At 30.7% G+C, this 18395-nt stretch overlaps 1 protein-coding gene across 27 annotated transcripts in view; it reads left to right on the top strand.

The window, feature by feature from the left end:
* The window catches only part of LOC105233047 (small conductance calcium-activated potassium channel protein), a 334439-nt gene that overhangs the window by 111898 nt on the left and 204146 nt on the right, over positions 1 to 18395 (top strand). For 22 of the 27 annotated variants that reach the window (XM_049454631.1, XM_049454622.1, XM_049454632.1 and 19 more), the window contains 3 exons: positions 6253 to 6569; positions 7223 to 7327; positions 16749 to 16884. In XM_049454631.1, coding sequence (XP_049310588.1) covers positions 6253 to 6569; positions 7223 to 7327; positions 16749 to 16884 — 558 coding nt within the window. Of the gene's footprint in view, positions 1 to 6252; positions 6570 to 7222; positions 7328 to 13776; positions 13913 to 16748; positions 16885 to 18395 lie in introns of all 27 variants that reach the window. The other 5 variants (XM_049454625.1, XM_049454618.1, XM_049454621.1 and 2 more) reach the window with 1 other exon arrangement.

Genomic DNA, 18395 nt, shown 5'->3' with positions numbered 1-18395 from the left:
AAAATCTGATGATGAATGAAAATTGATTAAAAATATGGAAAACAAGTAAGGAAGGGCTAAGTTCGGGTGTCACCGAACATTTTATACTCTCGCATGATAAAGTGATAATCGAGATTTCATTATCCGTCATTTACATATTTTTTTATTTTGCTGTAAAATTAATTAGATTTGTGGTTCCTGAGATATGGTTTTTGGTCCATAAGTGGGCGACGCCACGCCCATTTTCAATTTTTAAAAAGCCTGGGTGCAGCTTTCTTCTGCCATTTCTTCCGTAAAATTTAGTGTTTCTGACGGTTTTTGTTAGTCGGTGAACGCACTTTTAGTAATTTTCAACATAACCTTTGTATGGGAGGTGGGCGTGGTTATTATCCGATTTCTTCCATTTTTGAACTGTATATGGAAATGCCTGAAGGAAACGACTCTATGGAGTTAGGTTAACAGAGCTATAGTATTTTCCGAGATTTGTACAAAAAACTTAGTAGGGGACGGGGCCACGCCCACTTTTCCAAGAAAATTACGTCCAAATATGCCCCTCCCTAATGTGATCTTTTGTGCCAAATTTCACTTTAATATCTTTATTTATGGCTTAGTTATGACACTTAATAGGTTTTCGGTTTCCGCCATTTTGTGGGCGTGGCAGTGGGCCGATTTTGCCCATCTTCGAACTTAACCTTCTTATGGAGCCAAGAAATACATATACCATCATGATATCTCAATTTTTACTCAAGTTACAGCTTGTACGGACGGACGGACAGACAGGCATCCGGATTTCAACTCTACTCGTCACCCTGATCACTTTGGTATATATAACGCTATATCTGACTCTTTTAGTTTTAGGATTTACAAACAACCGTTATGTGAACAAAACTATAATACTCTCCTTAGCAACTTTGTTGCGAGAGTATAAAAATTTAGGCCAGGGAAGTACCTTCAGCTACATAAGGATTGCTAGTTATGGACAAGTTTTTGCCCGATTTTATTCATTCTATGCAAAAAGATGCACCGTTATTAGAAAAATACGCTCTCTAAACTTTTTTAGGCTAAATCACATATTGGCCGATGCAGGCGGTACAAAATCACCCCAAAATTCAAAAAACTTCATATGAGGTATATGGGGGCTAAGGGAAGTATTGACCCAATTCAACTTATTTTTAACAAAAAAAAAACATACTGAAAAGGATTATCTCCAAATTTCAATTATAAATTTTACACATTGACCTATATTTTCGGTAAAAAAGTCAACTATAGTTACTGGAGGCCACATAATCAGTACTAAAGGATTGAACAGTTATAATTCGATTGGGGTAGTTTTAGTCATAAAGGACAAAGAAGGATAGGAAGGCACTATTCGTGCAAAGTTTTATCCCGATATTTTAATTGATTCTTAATTTGTACATACGAAAATGAAAGTGGAATTTAAAGTTGTGTTATATGTGAAGTAGGCGTTGTTTTATCACAGTAATTTTACAAAGGATCGCATTAGTAAGAGGCACCTGTGGACTAAAAATTTTGAAAAGGTGGACGTGGCCACGACCTCTAATAGGTTTAATGTCCATATCTCCTAGACCACTAAAGCTACACTGGCCAAATTCGCTTACGACAACACTTCTAACAACTATTACTGAGTGTGAAAATATATGAAATCTGATGATAACCCCGCTCACTTCCCATATAACGGTACTGTCAACAACTTCTAAAAACGCGGTAAATAAATAACTAAATATGTCAGAGACATAAAATTTTAAACCGAGATGGTATGTGAGAGCTTTATGGGAGCCGGTATAAAAATTTGACGATGGCCGTGGCACCACCCACTTTTAGGTTCAATCACATATCTCCGGACCGTACCGAACGATTTCGACTACATATGGTAAGTAGCATTTTTTACAAATTCTTATGCCACAGTGCGAAAATGAGCGAAATCAGACTATGATCACGCTTTCTTTTTGTATGTATACGATAACACAATTTTAAAATATCCACTTGATTCTTTCACGTTCCAGTACACAAATGAAGTAGCAAATGACATAACGGGATTAAAATAGTCACCAATTATTCCTGTAGAGTATGCCACTTTGTGCAAATCCAACCAAAACTGTCCAAGTCCCTAAATACCGTAAATGTGGACTTAGGTATCTATAGTTGACTTTTGACAGAAAATATTGCTGAATTTATGGGAAAAAATCCTCCCTTGATAATATTATCTCTATGTATTAAAAATGGGTTGAATAGGGAAGTTTGACCCAGAGCCCCATATATCTAATATAAAGTTGTTCGAACTTTGTGAACGTGACTTTATACATATATCGGCCAATATGTTAGTTATCTCAATGGAAATGAGAGGGCGTGTTTTATTCTTAATACTGTATCTTTGTGCCTACAGTATACAAAATTTAATGAAAACTTGACCTAGCACTTAAATAACTATTATCAGAATTTTCGAACATCTGGCTGACTTTACTTCATATGATTGGTGATTGTGTGTAAAGTACCTTAATGAAAACCAGAACATTTTTGTAGTATGTGGCATGTTAATATGTATATGTTACTATCAAAAATATATAAAATCGGTTCAATACTAAGCCAACTCCCATATTTTCCTGAATGAATTTCTTGGACTTTGATTCTTATAAGTTGCAAGAGTAGAAACCATTCGGTTACACATGAACTTAGCTCTTCCTTATTTGTTTACATCACTGTTACATGGGGAGGGGTGTATTAGTGGCTTAGCAGCTATGTTCATTAAACTTATTAGAGGGCGGGGATAGAACCACTTTGTCAAAGTCATTTGCCCACATGTGCCTGTTGCCACTGCGATCCCCTGTGCGAAGTAATAGTTTATATGTATCTTACTTTAGTGCTTTGTTAGGGGTCTTTATACGTTTTATCAAAATATTAGCAAATTCGTTTGTTGAATTCATATATTTGTAACGAAGTTTTGTTATTTTTAATTTTTTGCATTTGATGAAAACATTTAATAAGCTTGAAGCAAAGTAGTACTGCTAATGTGAGTAAAACCGAAAGCTCTTGGCTTATTAGTATCAGCATGTAGTAATTTTATAAGACTGTCCCATTTTGTGTGCGAGACTCTTAAACCAAGGAAAGATGAATAGACTGTCAAAATACATCGCCTTTAGTTTATTTCATAATATTATTGATCTTAACTGGCTAAATGTATCATTTGAACAAGATTATCAGAGTACGAAATTACTAGCAGAAAAACCTTAGCCAAACACGCCGCTACATAATTATTTACAGTGCAGTTTTTCGGTTGAATATACCCGTTCGTAGAAGTCTGGTTGGACTAAAGCATTTCTAATTGAAGCTATCATTTTTATGATGAGTATATCTGTTCCCTGCTTCCATTTGCAGCTAAACTAAAAGAGTATCGTACTGGAATAATGGAGAATATAGTTTCACGTTTTCGTGTTTATCCCCAATGTATTATGAGAATTGACATACATATATTATAGCAATACAAAAAGTTCGACTCGTTGTCTAATAGCTCTGATAAATATCTACTCCCCTTAATATATATATCTACTTTATCACATTTTTAAGTCATTACAATGCTTGGATAAACTAAATTTTTACTTTTATTGATAATTTTTAAATTTTTTGAAAAGCAAAAATTTAAATAATCATAAAAACCCAGCTTTCAGAGATTTCACGGTGTTATATAATTCCAATGGTACAAACACCCATCAAATAATATTTTTTTTTCCAAGTGCGCTTATACCCACTTAGATAAAGCCTAAGTTTGAAAAATTATTATCGGTATGTAAGAGTACGTAGGCATATGTGCGGTCACACTTTGCGTCTAAATGATTTATATTTTTCATTTAATGTATATGTTAAAAATTCATTTAGTAAACCATTTGACAGTTCATATTTGCGTTTCCATAGTATAATTTCTAGAAACCCTACATAATATTAATGTGAATCCTTTACAAATTTCTAATACTGACCTTTTATTATACTTTGCAGAATTCAGTAAGTAAATATAAAAGTTTTGTAATATTTGTGAGTAAGTTCTTGATGGTAGTTTAGTTGGAGCTTTATATAATATGTTATAGTCCCTACGATACATATACAAGTACAAGTATCTAATTCCAGTAATTATAAGCATACAAGACAGTGAGTAAACACACATACATACAAACTTATTTGGATATGTCCTGGCCATGCAATGAAATGACCAACTAAGTTACACCCCAACATGTCATCTCTCTGTGTATTTCCACTTCATGCAAACAACTAGTATTTGGCGATGTCGTATGAGATGCCTCTTTGCCGCATATCGGTCACAAATACCTATAGTAGTATTTAAAAGTCTTTCCATACATAGATATGTATGTAAATATATATACATTTACTTCGATTGTTTTTTCCATTTGTCAAAGTATTTAGGATAAGGACATAAATGCTTCTATTAAATTATTTTTCGATAATTCATTGTACTCAATTTTAGAAGCCCGAAATAATGATTTATTAATGAATTTTAAAGTTGCTGTAAGTAACGATGTATTTTTAAAATTACGGAAATGTATTATAAATTAAGAAATTTTGATATTCAGGAAATTATGAAAAATAGAAATCTTTTCAAGTTCAATATATAGATTTGATATCCATCGGATTTATTCAGATAGAAATCACTTAGATTGATAAAATTGACTTGGTTATTTTAGCTATACGAGTATGTATCTGTAAGTTTATCTATATAATTATATCAGGCTCATATCTTTGAATGAGCCGTGCCAAATATTAACTTGTTTGTATGTGTGTACATATTTATATGATTAGGTGGGACAACTCACATGTACTTATGTATGTAATGAAAAGATGTAAATGTATCGCTTATTTTGTAAATTAAGGTGCATAACGATGGCATAACATTTTCTGCAATATTTTTATAGAGCTTCTTTAAACGCTTCATGAAGAGTGTGACTTGCTTATTTCTTATGGTTGGCTTTGCATTTACACCGATTTACGCTTAGCTGTAGCGTAGTCTTTTTTATTTCATAGCTACAACTATTATATAAAAAGTCTGTAAGTAACTCACCCTATGTTAGCTGCATACTTACTGTCATTTATAATGCACTAAGGATCCAAAACAAGCTAAAGTTGCGTTCGAACATATGTAAAACAATTTGGAAAGTGGGACAGAAAGAATAATTTGTATTTTGTATTGTGATAGCTCAGTTTTTCATCTACTGTTAAATTTGTTTTCTAAATATTATTCTTGTATTTTTCTTCTTTTTTAGTTTTACAGTCGCTTACCATCGACAAAGACCATGATAGGCCGCCACTCTCGTGTACCCCTTTCTCAAACATTTACTTAATATAAAACTGTCGTGGGATGCTTTGTAGCCATTAATACTTTTAATACTGAACTTGAGGCACATCAATATGCCAATATATTTAAACCAAACAAATAAATTAAAATTTAATAACGCAATTTTTAACGTTTTAAAAAATTCCTCTTCAAATAAAGATATTTAGAGGGATATATTCAGTGCTTTTTCGAATTTATTTTGTAGACTTCTATTAAGGAGAAGAACAAGGCAGATTTACGGTAGTAAAGTTGGCAGTAGGCACTTATCCATATCAGAATCATCTATGATAACTGGTTGTGCAGTATCTGAAAGAAATATGTCGATCTTACAATATTAAATGAAAATCTGTTCAAACCTCGTTCATTTTGTTGTTGTTGTAGATGTAATTAATATAACATATGTTTTGCCAGACATAAATTTGGCCAGAATTCAATTTATACTTTAAAAACTTTTTTATTATTATCTCATTTGCACATACACAAATACATATGTACATAATTGAGAATATTATACAAAGGAATAATACTTAGTATAATAGTTAATTGTGGTTGTGGAGATTTTGACACATGAAAACTTATCTGTTCTAATAATGTAACCTACAAATTCGCATTTCCCATTTTACATATGTATGCCTTTTGAACACAGATATGGATGTAGATGCCTTTAGCTGAGCGAAATAAATGTTTTATGTTTTTAATGATTTGGAAATATTATATTTTGTAGTGAATGTATGTAAAGTGACTTCCAAGTCGTTAGTTTGTCCGTTAGTTATTTCGTTTGTCACACTAAAAATAATAATTTTTCATAGTTCCAATTAATGAATTATTGGTAAAATTATGGTTTTTATTTCTTTTTCTTACATTTAAATCTCTCTACTCAACTCTAAATGGATAACGGTACATTGACAAATTAACAGTTGTTCATGATAGACAATTGTGCAGACGATTGGCGAATCGCAATGACATGGCAACGAATTAGTCAGATAAGTTTAGAACTTTTTATATGTGCAATTCATCCAATTCCTGGCGAATATTATTTCCAATGGACCACAAAATTGGCAAATAAAAATAAAACTATGGGCACCGAAACGGTACCATATGATGTGGCGTTATCATTACCCATGTTCCTTCGGCTATATTTAATATGTCGGGTTATGCTTCTTCATTCGAAATTATTTACGGACGCATCGTCACGAAGCATAGGAGCCCTCAACAGAATTAACTTTAATACGAGGTAAGAGTGATACTAAATTTTTTTATTATTTCATACATTTCCTTCTCAATGTTTTCAGTATATAATACTTTCAACTCGTTGAATGAGCAAAAATATCTCTTGTGTCAGGAAGGGCTTTATGTCCCTATAAATTTCATGAATTATTGATTCCATATTCCGAAGTAAGAAAATATCCTAAAGCTCACTATCGTGTTTCATCTCTATTATGCGTCCAAAGTCAAAGCGATGCCATAAAATACCTCTGATCTGTTAAAGATAAAAACCCACGATTGTAGTGTATTTTCTATGGAAAATTTTTACAGGCCTTGGTCCAGTCCTTAATGTTAATATTAAGGGCTAAAATTTTCAGAGAATTTTGTTTCGGGTATTTCCAAGAAAACTTCGTAACGGGACTGAAAAAAATTAATAGTTAAAAAAAAAACACCCTAATGTACATGCAATATATGTACATATGTATGTATAGTGTACATAGCTTGAATAGTTCTGAATGTAACTTGCTATTGGCATTTGATTGTCCATTCCTCGGTTGAATAAGGAAAATGGAAATTTATGAATATGTATATGTAATTACATATATCCGTATTTATTTAATTATAGGATTACATAATAAAATTACTCTGATTAAAATAATTTAAATGTGTGTTCAATTTCAGATTTGTTTTAAAGACTTTAATGACAATATGTCCAGGAACGGTGCTACTAGTTTTCATGGTATCTTTATGGATTATTGCTTCGTGGACTTTGAGGCAGTGTGAAAGGTAACGGATTCCAACTAATTTAACATTCGTATTATCATGCATATTTCCTAGTTTCAATTTATTTGCTTTTATGAAAAACTTTGTACTTTGCATACACATTAATACACAAAACTCAAACTAAAGGCAATTTATGGTTTTGATTCTTATTCATTTATTATTTCAACAAAATTACAAAAGAAAACTTTTAAAATAAATGTTAAGTTTTTGTACATGTATGTATATATGTACACCGAATGAAATCACTACATACATGCATATGTATGCTATATAACCAGGTCATGAATTGCCGAAATATATTTTGTAACACCATTTATGTTAATGTGCGTAGTTACAAATTAATTTGTTAGTCTCACTTTCTATTAACAAACGAATTACAAGTCCACACTAGCAACATAGGTGCCTATGTATAGTATGATAAGGATGAAAATTTAATGGTAGGTGCGTAAATATACTCGCGCATATACATACATATTTATACTACTGTGAGCAAAAAATAGTAAACCTCTTTAATTAAAATTTCGCGTAAAAAACCATTCGCCGAAATATTATTTTTCTAGGTTGGTATGACTGTCAGTGACATCTGCGCCTAGTACCACATCAAAATATTCATTAGTGTTTAGTAGATGCTTTTCTTTCTGAAGTACTTATATAATGTTGGAAGAGGCCTTCGGTGATAATTGTTTGTCATGAGCAAGTGTTTTTGATGGGTATACATTTTTCAAAAAGGGGTTGAAAACGCGTTGATGACGAACCAATCCAGGACTGCTATCAACGGCAACTGATGATCAACGCGTCAATTGGGCCTAAGAAAAGTGAAAGCACTATTAATTTCTAAATCTACTGGCGATTAGTCTTTGATCTATGCTTTCGACCCTTTCGGCGGAATATCGTGGAAAGGGTAAGCCGCAAAACCACATTAAATTAGGTCAAAAATCAAGGCTATATTGACAGTTTTCTTCGACTATCGAGATGTGATCCACTCCAAATTCCTTTCAACCAGTCAAACTGTCAAAAAGGAATACTATTTGAGTGTTATGTGTAGTTTGAGCGAAGCTATTCGTAAAAAGAGCAACGAATAATGGGCCAAGAACTCTTGGTTTTTATAACGATATACACCGTTGCTTACTGCATTGATTCTTCGTGAGTTTTTCTCAAAATTTCAACTAATATCGTGCCGCAACCATCGTATTCGCCTGGCATACATAGCTCCGTGTGACTTCTGGTTATTAAGCAAATTCAAACGAACACTCCGGGGAAACCGTTTTAGTCAATTGGAAATTGACTTTAACAACTGTTTCGACGATTGGCACAAATGTACTGGGACTAAGGTGGATTACAATGAGGGATACTTCATAAGTTTCGAAGAATAAATTAAGAATTTTAAAATTATGAACAAAGTTTTATTATTTTTTACTCATAGTAGTATATGCGTTCAACAAATATTTTTACATAAAAAACCTGTCTACTATACATAGTATTATATTAAATTAAAAATTCATAAAGATGTGTGCATGTGTGACAAGTTATCAGCCGCCTCAAATGCCAGATGAATTTAAAAAAAGTCTCTTTGATGTGAAATTACATCGAAGGATTAAAAATGCCTGCTGAGAGGCAACTGCTACTTCTTGTATAATTTTAGAACTTATTTTAAGTTACCCAATTAGAGTACCCATGTGAAAAAATATTGAATAATAGATACTCTTACTATTTGTGGAGCATAAATTCTAATGACAATGTCGTCAATCCCGTCTTGTATATACCAATTTCTACAAATTTTTGAGTTGGACGAGCTCATTCCCTAAGGAAGCTTCTAAATTTTTTTCACCAACTCGTAAGCAACATTTTTTACAAGTTTACTAATCAATTCATCAATAACTGGAAGAAAAACTTCTGCACGAAATTTGTTCCTCTTTGAAAGTTGCACTGCCGATGCCTGAGAACCAAGTGGTAGAAAGTAAATTTGATGAAACTGACAACCCTTCTTAATACTTTAAGCCAATATCCAATATTTTGAGCGATCGTTGGATTAATTTTTAACCTTTGAGATACAGACAACTTAAAAAAATAACAGGAAAAATATGAGCTCTTATTCAACAACTGCGATATTTTGTGTAATCTGTGGATTAATGTTTAACCTTTGAGATTGATGCTCATAACTTCAAAAAAAAAAAATAACAGGAATTTTTCACATTGTTTCCCGAAATGACGTTCAAAATAAATATGGCTATTTACTGTGGAAAAACGTATAATTCTCTCTTCTCTTGTTTATATGTACTTGTAAATTTTCGAATATTATTCTGAATACAAGTAACAAGGATCCGCCAGCCCTGTCCTTAATTCGGCCTATGTTACCAGCTTTCAACAATAATCAAAGAAGAAAATTTCCATCTTGGAAATTCTGGTGGAGCTTTGGCATTTAATTCCAAAAGCAACCGCTTTACAGAATAAACGAAAACTGTATAAATGCTTTATATGTAATTTCTCTAAATAAATAAATACACATAAATACATATATTATATTTAGCATTCTGATTCGACTTGCACATTTATCCTAAAGTTTTATTTAAACATTATTAAGCAACAGATTTAAACACAAATAGTTTTTAAGCGGTATTTTTCTGGATAGCAATCGTCAGCTTTGGAAATTGTATGTCAAATAATTTTGTAAGTGTACATATGCATATATACATATACAAATACAAATAAAAGTAATTCAGAGACATGTTATAATTTTGATCTTAACAACGTTCGCTCTACATACTATAGAGTATATAGTATAAATTAATATAAATTCGTTTTAAGCGAATTTAAACTACTTTCACACATTACACTGGCTTTTAGTTATTTTTTCAATATAACAGCATATCTTAAATAAATACCTGTGTATATTTAATGTATGTATGTATGTACGTTTTAAAAGTATTTGTGACAGTAATCTGCTTTGCTTGTGTTTATGATGTTCTCATTGAATCTACACTATCGTCTAATCGTACGAGTATGCTAAAAATTGCATCTGATTTGTGTTAATGATAAAATATTAATTATTTGTATATGTATTAATACATAATAAACAATATTATCTAATTGCGTGTATATGTATGTGCACACATGTATATACTATGTGCTCCGACTATTTTACACAGAAGATAAACTAAGACTCATGAGAAGCTAACATTTCTGGGATCAAAAATAGGTATGTATTAGGTCTCATGATTGTAGCAAATGATATCGGAAACCTTTAACTAATGAATTGGAAATGTTCGCTAATAAAAATATGGGAAAACATAACGCTCAAAAGGTTCAATTTACCCAATTGTTGCACAGTACTGTTAATATATTACTTCATGGATTACAAAGGCCTACTGTACATATTGAATAGAGTTTAGAATACATTATCTAACACACGTGTACTGAAAGTACAAAATAATTATAATGAAGGCACATAACTATGAGGAAGAAGTTAAATCTCGAATAACTTTCGGTTATGAAAAGAGGTTTTGGTATTGAAATCGGCATGAGTGCAATCGATAATGAAAAATGAAAGTTTGATAACAATTTCCAACTAATGCTTTGAGCCCTTCTTTCTATTTGGTCATCTCTGTCTCTAATGTTAATGAAAATTATCTACAAATAAATATTTTTTCATACACTCTTAACCTTTTATCTCACTATTAAATAATTACCAACCTAGGTAGATTCATTCAAATTTGAAAAACTTCCCTCTTAACCCTATTTCGTTATGTACCCGCAGAACGTCCGGACCACAGCACGGAAAGACGTGAAAATTCCCACAGTTATTTCTTTATCCCGCAGAAGGTCTTAACAGAGGCTTTTTCTGCAAAATCACCTACTATACTATAACGAAATAAATTTCAATTTAAGAAATTTTGAATTCAATTTCTCTTTGTAAAATAGATTTCAAAATTTAAACAAATACGAGTAGGTGTCGCCAGATGTGATTGTTTGTCGAAAATTTTCGAAACCTAATAAAACAAAAATGCATTAAAACATGTTATGTATTCAGTTATTTGGTATTATTAATAGTCTTTGATATTTATTCAAAGGAATCAATGCGAGCGAAGCCGGGGGGAAAGCTAGTATAGTATAAAACTTTATTAATGTAAGATTTTCTGCTACTTAAAATGATGATTTTCTTTCAACAACACTGTTTTCATGAAAAACCCAATAGGTAGGTATGTATGTTTGCAAATCTATATTTCTATATTTTGCTATTTAATTTGTTTATTATATTTAAAATATTTTGAACACAAGTAGAATGAAGAGAAATATCGAAGTTGTAGTAAATGCTAATTATGGCTAATTCACATATAACTTTAGCTTCGCTTTGCGTCAGACTTTCGCTTTGACAGAAATATTCAATGTTGCTTTTGTTAAAGTACTTATATATGCATATTTTTTGCTGTCGAAAGCTGCAGTCGCCATTTTTAGAGATAAATACAGAAAACAAAGCGTTAATTCTGACATACATATGTTTTCTTGGCTTTGTTGTTAAATAATAAATTTTCAAGCAAAGCGAGATAAGTATTATGGGAATCAGCCATGGTTCTTCATTAAATTCGGTGGCTTCGTCTCTGAGTAAACAACCAACCAACCAACTTATCAGTAAATATAAGTTAAACATATGAAAGTATAGTATTGAACTAAATGATATATTTTCGCGTATACATTCAATATATACTAACAGTTTCTGATAAATGAAAATTATTTACTCAATTTACTTATTCTACATGATCTAACACGAACGAAATGACTATTTTTGTGAAGAATTGACCTTTCAGTCGCATCATTACTATTGAATTTGCAACATAAGCTTTATTTGTTCGTTTAAACCTGGATGAATTATATTTTACATTCTCTGGTTACATGTGTATAAAAATAATTAATTGATCTGTGGTTTGTAGACGTGTTATTATATTTCATTCTATAAGCGTTAAAAAGCATACTTTTAATTTAAATCCGTACACAAGAGAGGTGTTATATTTGAAAGGAAAGTCTGAATTATTTTTGTTAAAAATTAAGTTTGGGATAGCCAAGCTATAATAAAGCGTCATGGAAGAGGCAAATAAGTTTGAAAATTTTCTAATAAATCGTTCTTACAATAGCGAACAGTCAATAATATAATAAGGATAAACTAATTATAATAGAAGAGCAACTTTATCGCCACGTAAATTGAACCAAATTGTAATGTCTCGATAAACTTGAAAGAGAAGAAAAAATCACAAATTTAATACACATAAGTTGAATTGCCTTGGTATCAAATAAGCGCTTTATTAAGAGTAAGTACCATATACTTGGAAATTAACCGAACCTTTCAAAAATCATTGCGTTCATCTTAACCTTACGGATGTGTTTGATATAAACTTAATAACAAAATTTAAATTCGTTTTATTTTATTTAATTTTTTTGTTTTTGATTAAAAATCCTAGATTATCGCTTATACTTATAGAGCAAGTTAACGACTTTCAAATTTTTGTCGATGTAAATATCGTATCATGTAATTTAAATTGTGCTACGCTAAATTTTTAGAAGTGTGTCGTGAAAACATAATTGCTTGGTTTCCGTTTAGTGTGTCTTTTTCGATTTATTGATGCATTAATATGTATGTTTTTGAATTACTAAAATTAAGCATGGTAATTTTTCAGACACAAGATTAAATACATACATTTAGTAAACATTAAAATTCATACACATTTACATTTCGCGATGACACACGCATTGGTATAGATGGAAAACAGTTATTTGGAATATTTTAATACGTATATACATTTATAGATACATATATATGATATATAAGAGCAATTATTAGCAATAATGTGATACATACATACATACATATAAGATCGCATAGCAAAATCTTTCTCATTTCAAAAAAATTAATATTCGTACATAAAATTAAAGTATTTAGCTAATCATTGACGCTATAGATTATTCCTGCATTTACTTAATACACAATTAAATTCAGACAAAATTTGCAGCACAACAGGCACAACAGCATTTTAATTTTAACATACTATTGAAACAAATCCTGACGTATTGAAAGATTTTGTAGATATTTTACTTGCAATATGTAAATGTCTTGGATGTAAACATTTACATATGTACATATGTAAGCCAATTTATATGAATACCACATACATTTCATTTTAAAATTTAATTGAACAATTCAAATCTCATATTTGCTTTTAATTGTATATTTAAATAAACCTTTTTGTTGTACATAATTTGTTGAAGCATTAGTCCACCATTTTTGTAAAAAGTTTAACAAAATTGATTTTCATGAAAAGAAAACGAAATATCTTCACATTTTCACAAACCTGTTTATTTGTTTGTACCACTTTTCACCTACCAACCACTACCACCACTACTTTACTACTACTGCTACTGCAAATACTATGCAACCAATCTACTGTGCGTTCGTATCACGAAAGATTCCACGACGAGGAGCACGCTAATTTGCTAAACTCCATGTGGCTAACAGCCATCACGTTCCTATGCGTGGGATATGGTGATATTGTACCAAACACCTATTGTGGACGCGGTATAACGCTTACATGTGGCATGGTGGTAAGTATTTTGGCAAACGTAACAAAACGTAAAAAATTCCCACATGGGCACCATAAGAACTGAAACCCAACAGAGACAATCTTTTTCAAACCACGGTAGTACCATCTTTGAACGATAATACGATAAATCTCAACCTAAACGTAGGGTATACATACATGTAAACAGCTCTTAATTGATATTATTAATATGTAAATAGTATGTATGCAAATTGGTAATGCAGTATATGCAGAAGCCGAGGTATCGGATCAGCAGTTGGTTGGTTGTTTAACGTCTATACATGCATAGTATATATATAACATGTACGTACATATACATATATACATATCTAAGTATGTATGTACATAATAAACGTTTGTATTAGTGTATGTATTTACAATTAACTGTATTTTAAGAACTTTTTGATATTTTGTATGTGATTTTCTCTGAACCTACTACGTACATACTTATGTAAAGACACTTGAATCGTAGTTATTACCTGACTAAAGACTTTTCGAGGGTTGTCGTTTAAGAATGATATTTAATATACGCATCCTTTCGTACTTATTCAAATTCATGCCAACATTTAATGGATATAATATCATATTATTTGAAAGTATCGAAAGCTATTTTAGTCTATGCTAATTATAAAATTTTAAACAAAAAATCCAAAAGTCGGAATTAGAATTATTTAAAAAATTTCATGAAAGGATTATGTCAACTCGCTAGTCAGAAAAAAACGTATTTTGGGATTTTTTTATGGATGAGGCATTTTATTTAATAATTAAGAAAAGAAATGTAGATTAAAACGATTATTTGATGGTGAAGAAGAAATCACTGCTTAAAATTATATGAAATCTATTGAAAATCTGATCAAAAACCGAAAAATATTTATTTTTATTATGGATGAATACAGGTAATGATCGCAGGACTAGTCAAAATATTGTTTTTTGAAAAAACGGCGGCTTCAAAAAAAGTTGTTTTTTTTTGTAAAAAAAAATTAACACTTCAGAGAAGTTTAAAAAATCTTATTCCTACGATAATTTCTGAGATATATATCAATATCGGGCACCGATCAATTACACTAAGCAAAAAATTTCTTATAAATATGATCAAATCTCCAAAGCATTCTCAAATAATTGTATGTAAATACGATTTACATTCACAAGTGGACATAACCTCTGAAATCAATAAACAGAACACTGCTTTATACTTTGCAATTTTCATTACTTTTCTTACTCTCTCTTATGCCATTCATTCTTCTTAATTCTTTTCAATCACATTTCATGAATTATGTGTATGTGTATATAAAAAATATTAAGTAATTATCAAATCATATTCTGATTAAATCCACAAATTTGACAATTTTATTGCCAATATTTCATATTTTGGCAACGAGGTTTTGTTTTTGCCACAATCAGCTTTCCAACCTTTATCGCACATTTCGATGATTGAGTGCATGGCTAATTTTGTAATTTTGTTTTTCATAATTAAATTTTCGAAATGCTATTACTAATCATGTAGCTTTGAAGAATTACCCAACAAAAATAATTTTACTTTTGAAAACCATCATAGGAGCTTAAACCACTATACCCACTTCTTACATTTGAAAAAAAGGGAATCATTAATTATGCATTTTTATTAAAAAATTATATAGGTTTGCAAATATAAAAGTTTCAACCAGATTTATATAGATAAAAGAGAAAATTATACAAAATTTGGACCATACTATATCAAAATTAATTATTCTCTTGCTCCTGCAAGATTGCACGATGGCAAAAAATGCAAAAAAAGAGGGCACGAGAGCACCCATTGCAAAATCTAGTGATATATGAACGGCTGATTCGGTCAATTTATTGTAAGTGACTATTGTGCATGAATATTATGAATTGGCGCACCTTTTGCATTCATTCTTAACAAAAAAATTTAACAAATCTTTATAATTTAAGTAGACATTCTGAAATCTAAAACTTACCTTCCTCATCAATTTAGCAGCAAAATATGCTTTTATGTAAAATGACAGATAAAATAGGGTTGCAATTATATTTTTACTTGTCATTGCACGAAAGTAAACATGGGTTTTGGTCTGATATATTTTACAACCATTGCAAATAGTTTTCTGCGTGTGTTTGTTGTTGTGCCGTTGCACTAAGTAGAAAATTCTGCAATTCGTGCACCGTGTAAGGGTTTTGCAAGAGCAAAAGAATTCCACTATTGTATTCTAGACTCTTCAATATACATACATATGTATATATGTACATATGTACATATATGTAAGAAAACGTATAGGGACTTGTTAATGACAAACAAGAGCTTTCAAATTCGATAGTGTTCAATGAGTTCAGATAAATAATTACTAGTAGGCGCTTCAAACAAGTTCTTAAATTAATCATTAATGAAATGACTAAACGTATATTAACTGGCTAAATTAGGAGCAATTTGAGGCGCCTTTAAAAACTCTAATTTTAAATGAAGTATGTACAATTTTTATTAAAAATTAATATTCGTGAAAATGGCACCCACGTTTACTTATATTTCGACAAAAAGAAAGCATAAATTATGATGTGCACTAAGGTAATTTAATAAGATATGTATGTACATACATTCGTGAAAACCTCTCGATGAATACATATGTGCATATAATATGTTTACTGTGGATATGTGCAAATATATATGTACGTTGTGTATTTGTAACCTTTTAACACCATTTTATTAACGCATACTCGTACGAAAGCAGTTGCCTCACATTAAACATCAACTTAAAAAGTTATTGTATTTTTTCATATTTGCTTGAACATTTCGCACTGTTGCATACAGAAACAACCCTTTTTATGTGTGTGTGTATCTACAACCCGTACAGGTTTCATGACGAAGAACATGCAAATCTTTTGAATGCAATGTGGCTGATAGCAATAACATTTTTAAGTGTCGGTTTCGGTGATATTGTACCAAATACGTACTGTGGACGTGGTATTGCCGTCAGTACAGGAATAATGGTGAGTGCTGCAGCTTGCGACACGTACATGTCTGTACATACATAAGTAAAACATATGTACCATAAGTATACACCAAGGTATATTGTATAGTTTACAAAAATTAACAATAAGTCAAAATATATATGTCGGCATACTAAATAGTAGTAAGTTCATATTGTAAGCAATCCAATTTGGAACACTTCGAAATTACAAAATGAAAATTAAGTTCATTTTTACAATGATATCATTCGATATAAGAAAAGAATTTCAATTGAATGTTGAACTAATTCTATTATATTATATATTATTAAAATGGATTCATCTACATTTTTTTAAGTTTATTCAAACCATTTTCTAAATTGTAAATAAGTAATTATTTTCTAACGTATTGCGATTCGAATTGACACTATATGCAATCCATAAAAGATATTATTTTAAATAGATAAGTTTGTGTTGTATTTAGCATTACATAAATAGAAAAAAATTATTAAATGAACATTTTTTTATAAGATATTTAATTTATATTTGGGGTACTGCATGTTTTTTAAATGAAATTATTACTAATAATAAGCAAAAATTTTGTTAGAAACAACAAAAGTTACGCTTCAACTATTTTTGTCATGGCTGCTTAACAGTATTTTTCCAAACGATTGATAATGATGTCTGTACTCATTACATTATATTATTTCAAATTTAGAGATCTGCATATCTGATATCGGCGATTGTATAGGTGAATAAAGCATTAAACTTGCTCGATTTAAACGTTCACATATTTTACAATAACAATAATTAATTTTTATTCCCTCAATTCAATTTGTTGTCTAATGATAATAAAAATAAATTATCCTCTCAGTCTCTAAAGAAAAGTCGTCTACAAAAACAATCGCCTCAATTGAGATAATACTACATAACATACAAATTTAAAAGTTATAAAAATGTCAAAGCTGCATTTAACAATTTTATGGCGAAGCATAGTAAATAATTAATTAAAATTTTTTTTTTATTATAAGTGGTAAAAATTTAACCCCTAAATATCCATATGTATCTACTTATTATATATAATGCACTCTTTGAAAAAAAATACGAGAAAGTTTTATTGGATTTAAAGTAAAAAGATATAGTGCTGTGATTAAATTGTAAGGTGAATCTTGTCCATTTCAACTCCTTCAAAGCAATCCCCTATCGCTGCAATACACTTATGCCAACGAATTTTCAATTCATCATAGCACTTGGAGAAATCGTCCTTCGTGATGACATCAGATTTTATATCTACAATTGAGTCAAAACGGTGACCTCGGGAGTGGTCATGTGAATTTGATGAATAGCCAGAAGTTACACGAAGGTAAATCAGGCGAATGCGGTGGTTGCGGCACGATATTAGTTGAAAATATGCCGAAATTATCACGAATAACCAATGTACTCCTAGTTTGAGATGGTGCATTATCGCACTCTTTGTTCAATAAATTCAGACATAGTAAAAATCGAAGAATTCACTTTTAGAAAACGACTCGTATCTCAAATACGAATAAATA

The sequence above is a fragment of the Bactrocera dorsalis genome, chromosome 4 (genome assembly GCF_023373825.1).
Source record: "Bactrocera dorsalis isolate Fly_Bdor chromosome 4, ASM2337382v1, whole genome shotgun sequence".
Lineage (NCBI taxonomy): Eukaryota > Metazoa > Arthropoda > Insecta > Diptera > Tephritidae > Bactrocera > Bactrocera dorsalis.
Note: the sequence above shows the minus strand (reverse complement) of the source record. Positions and strands in the feature narration are given on the sequence as shown.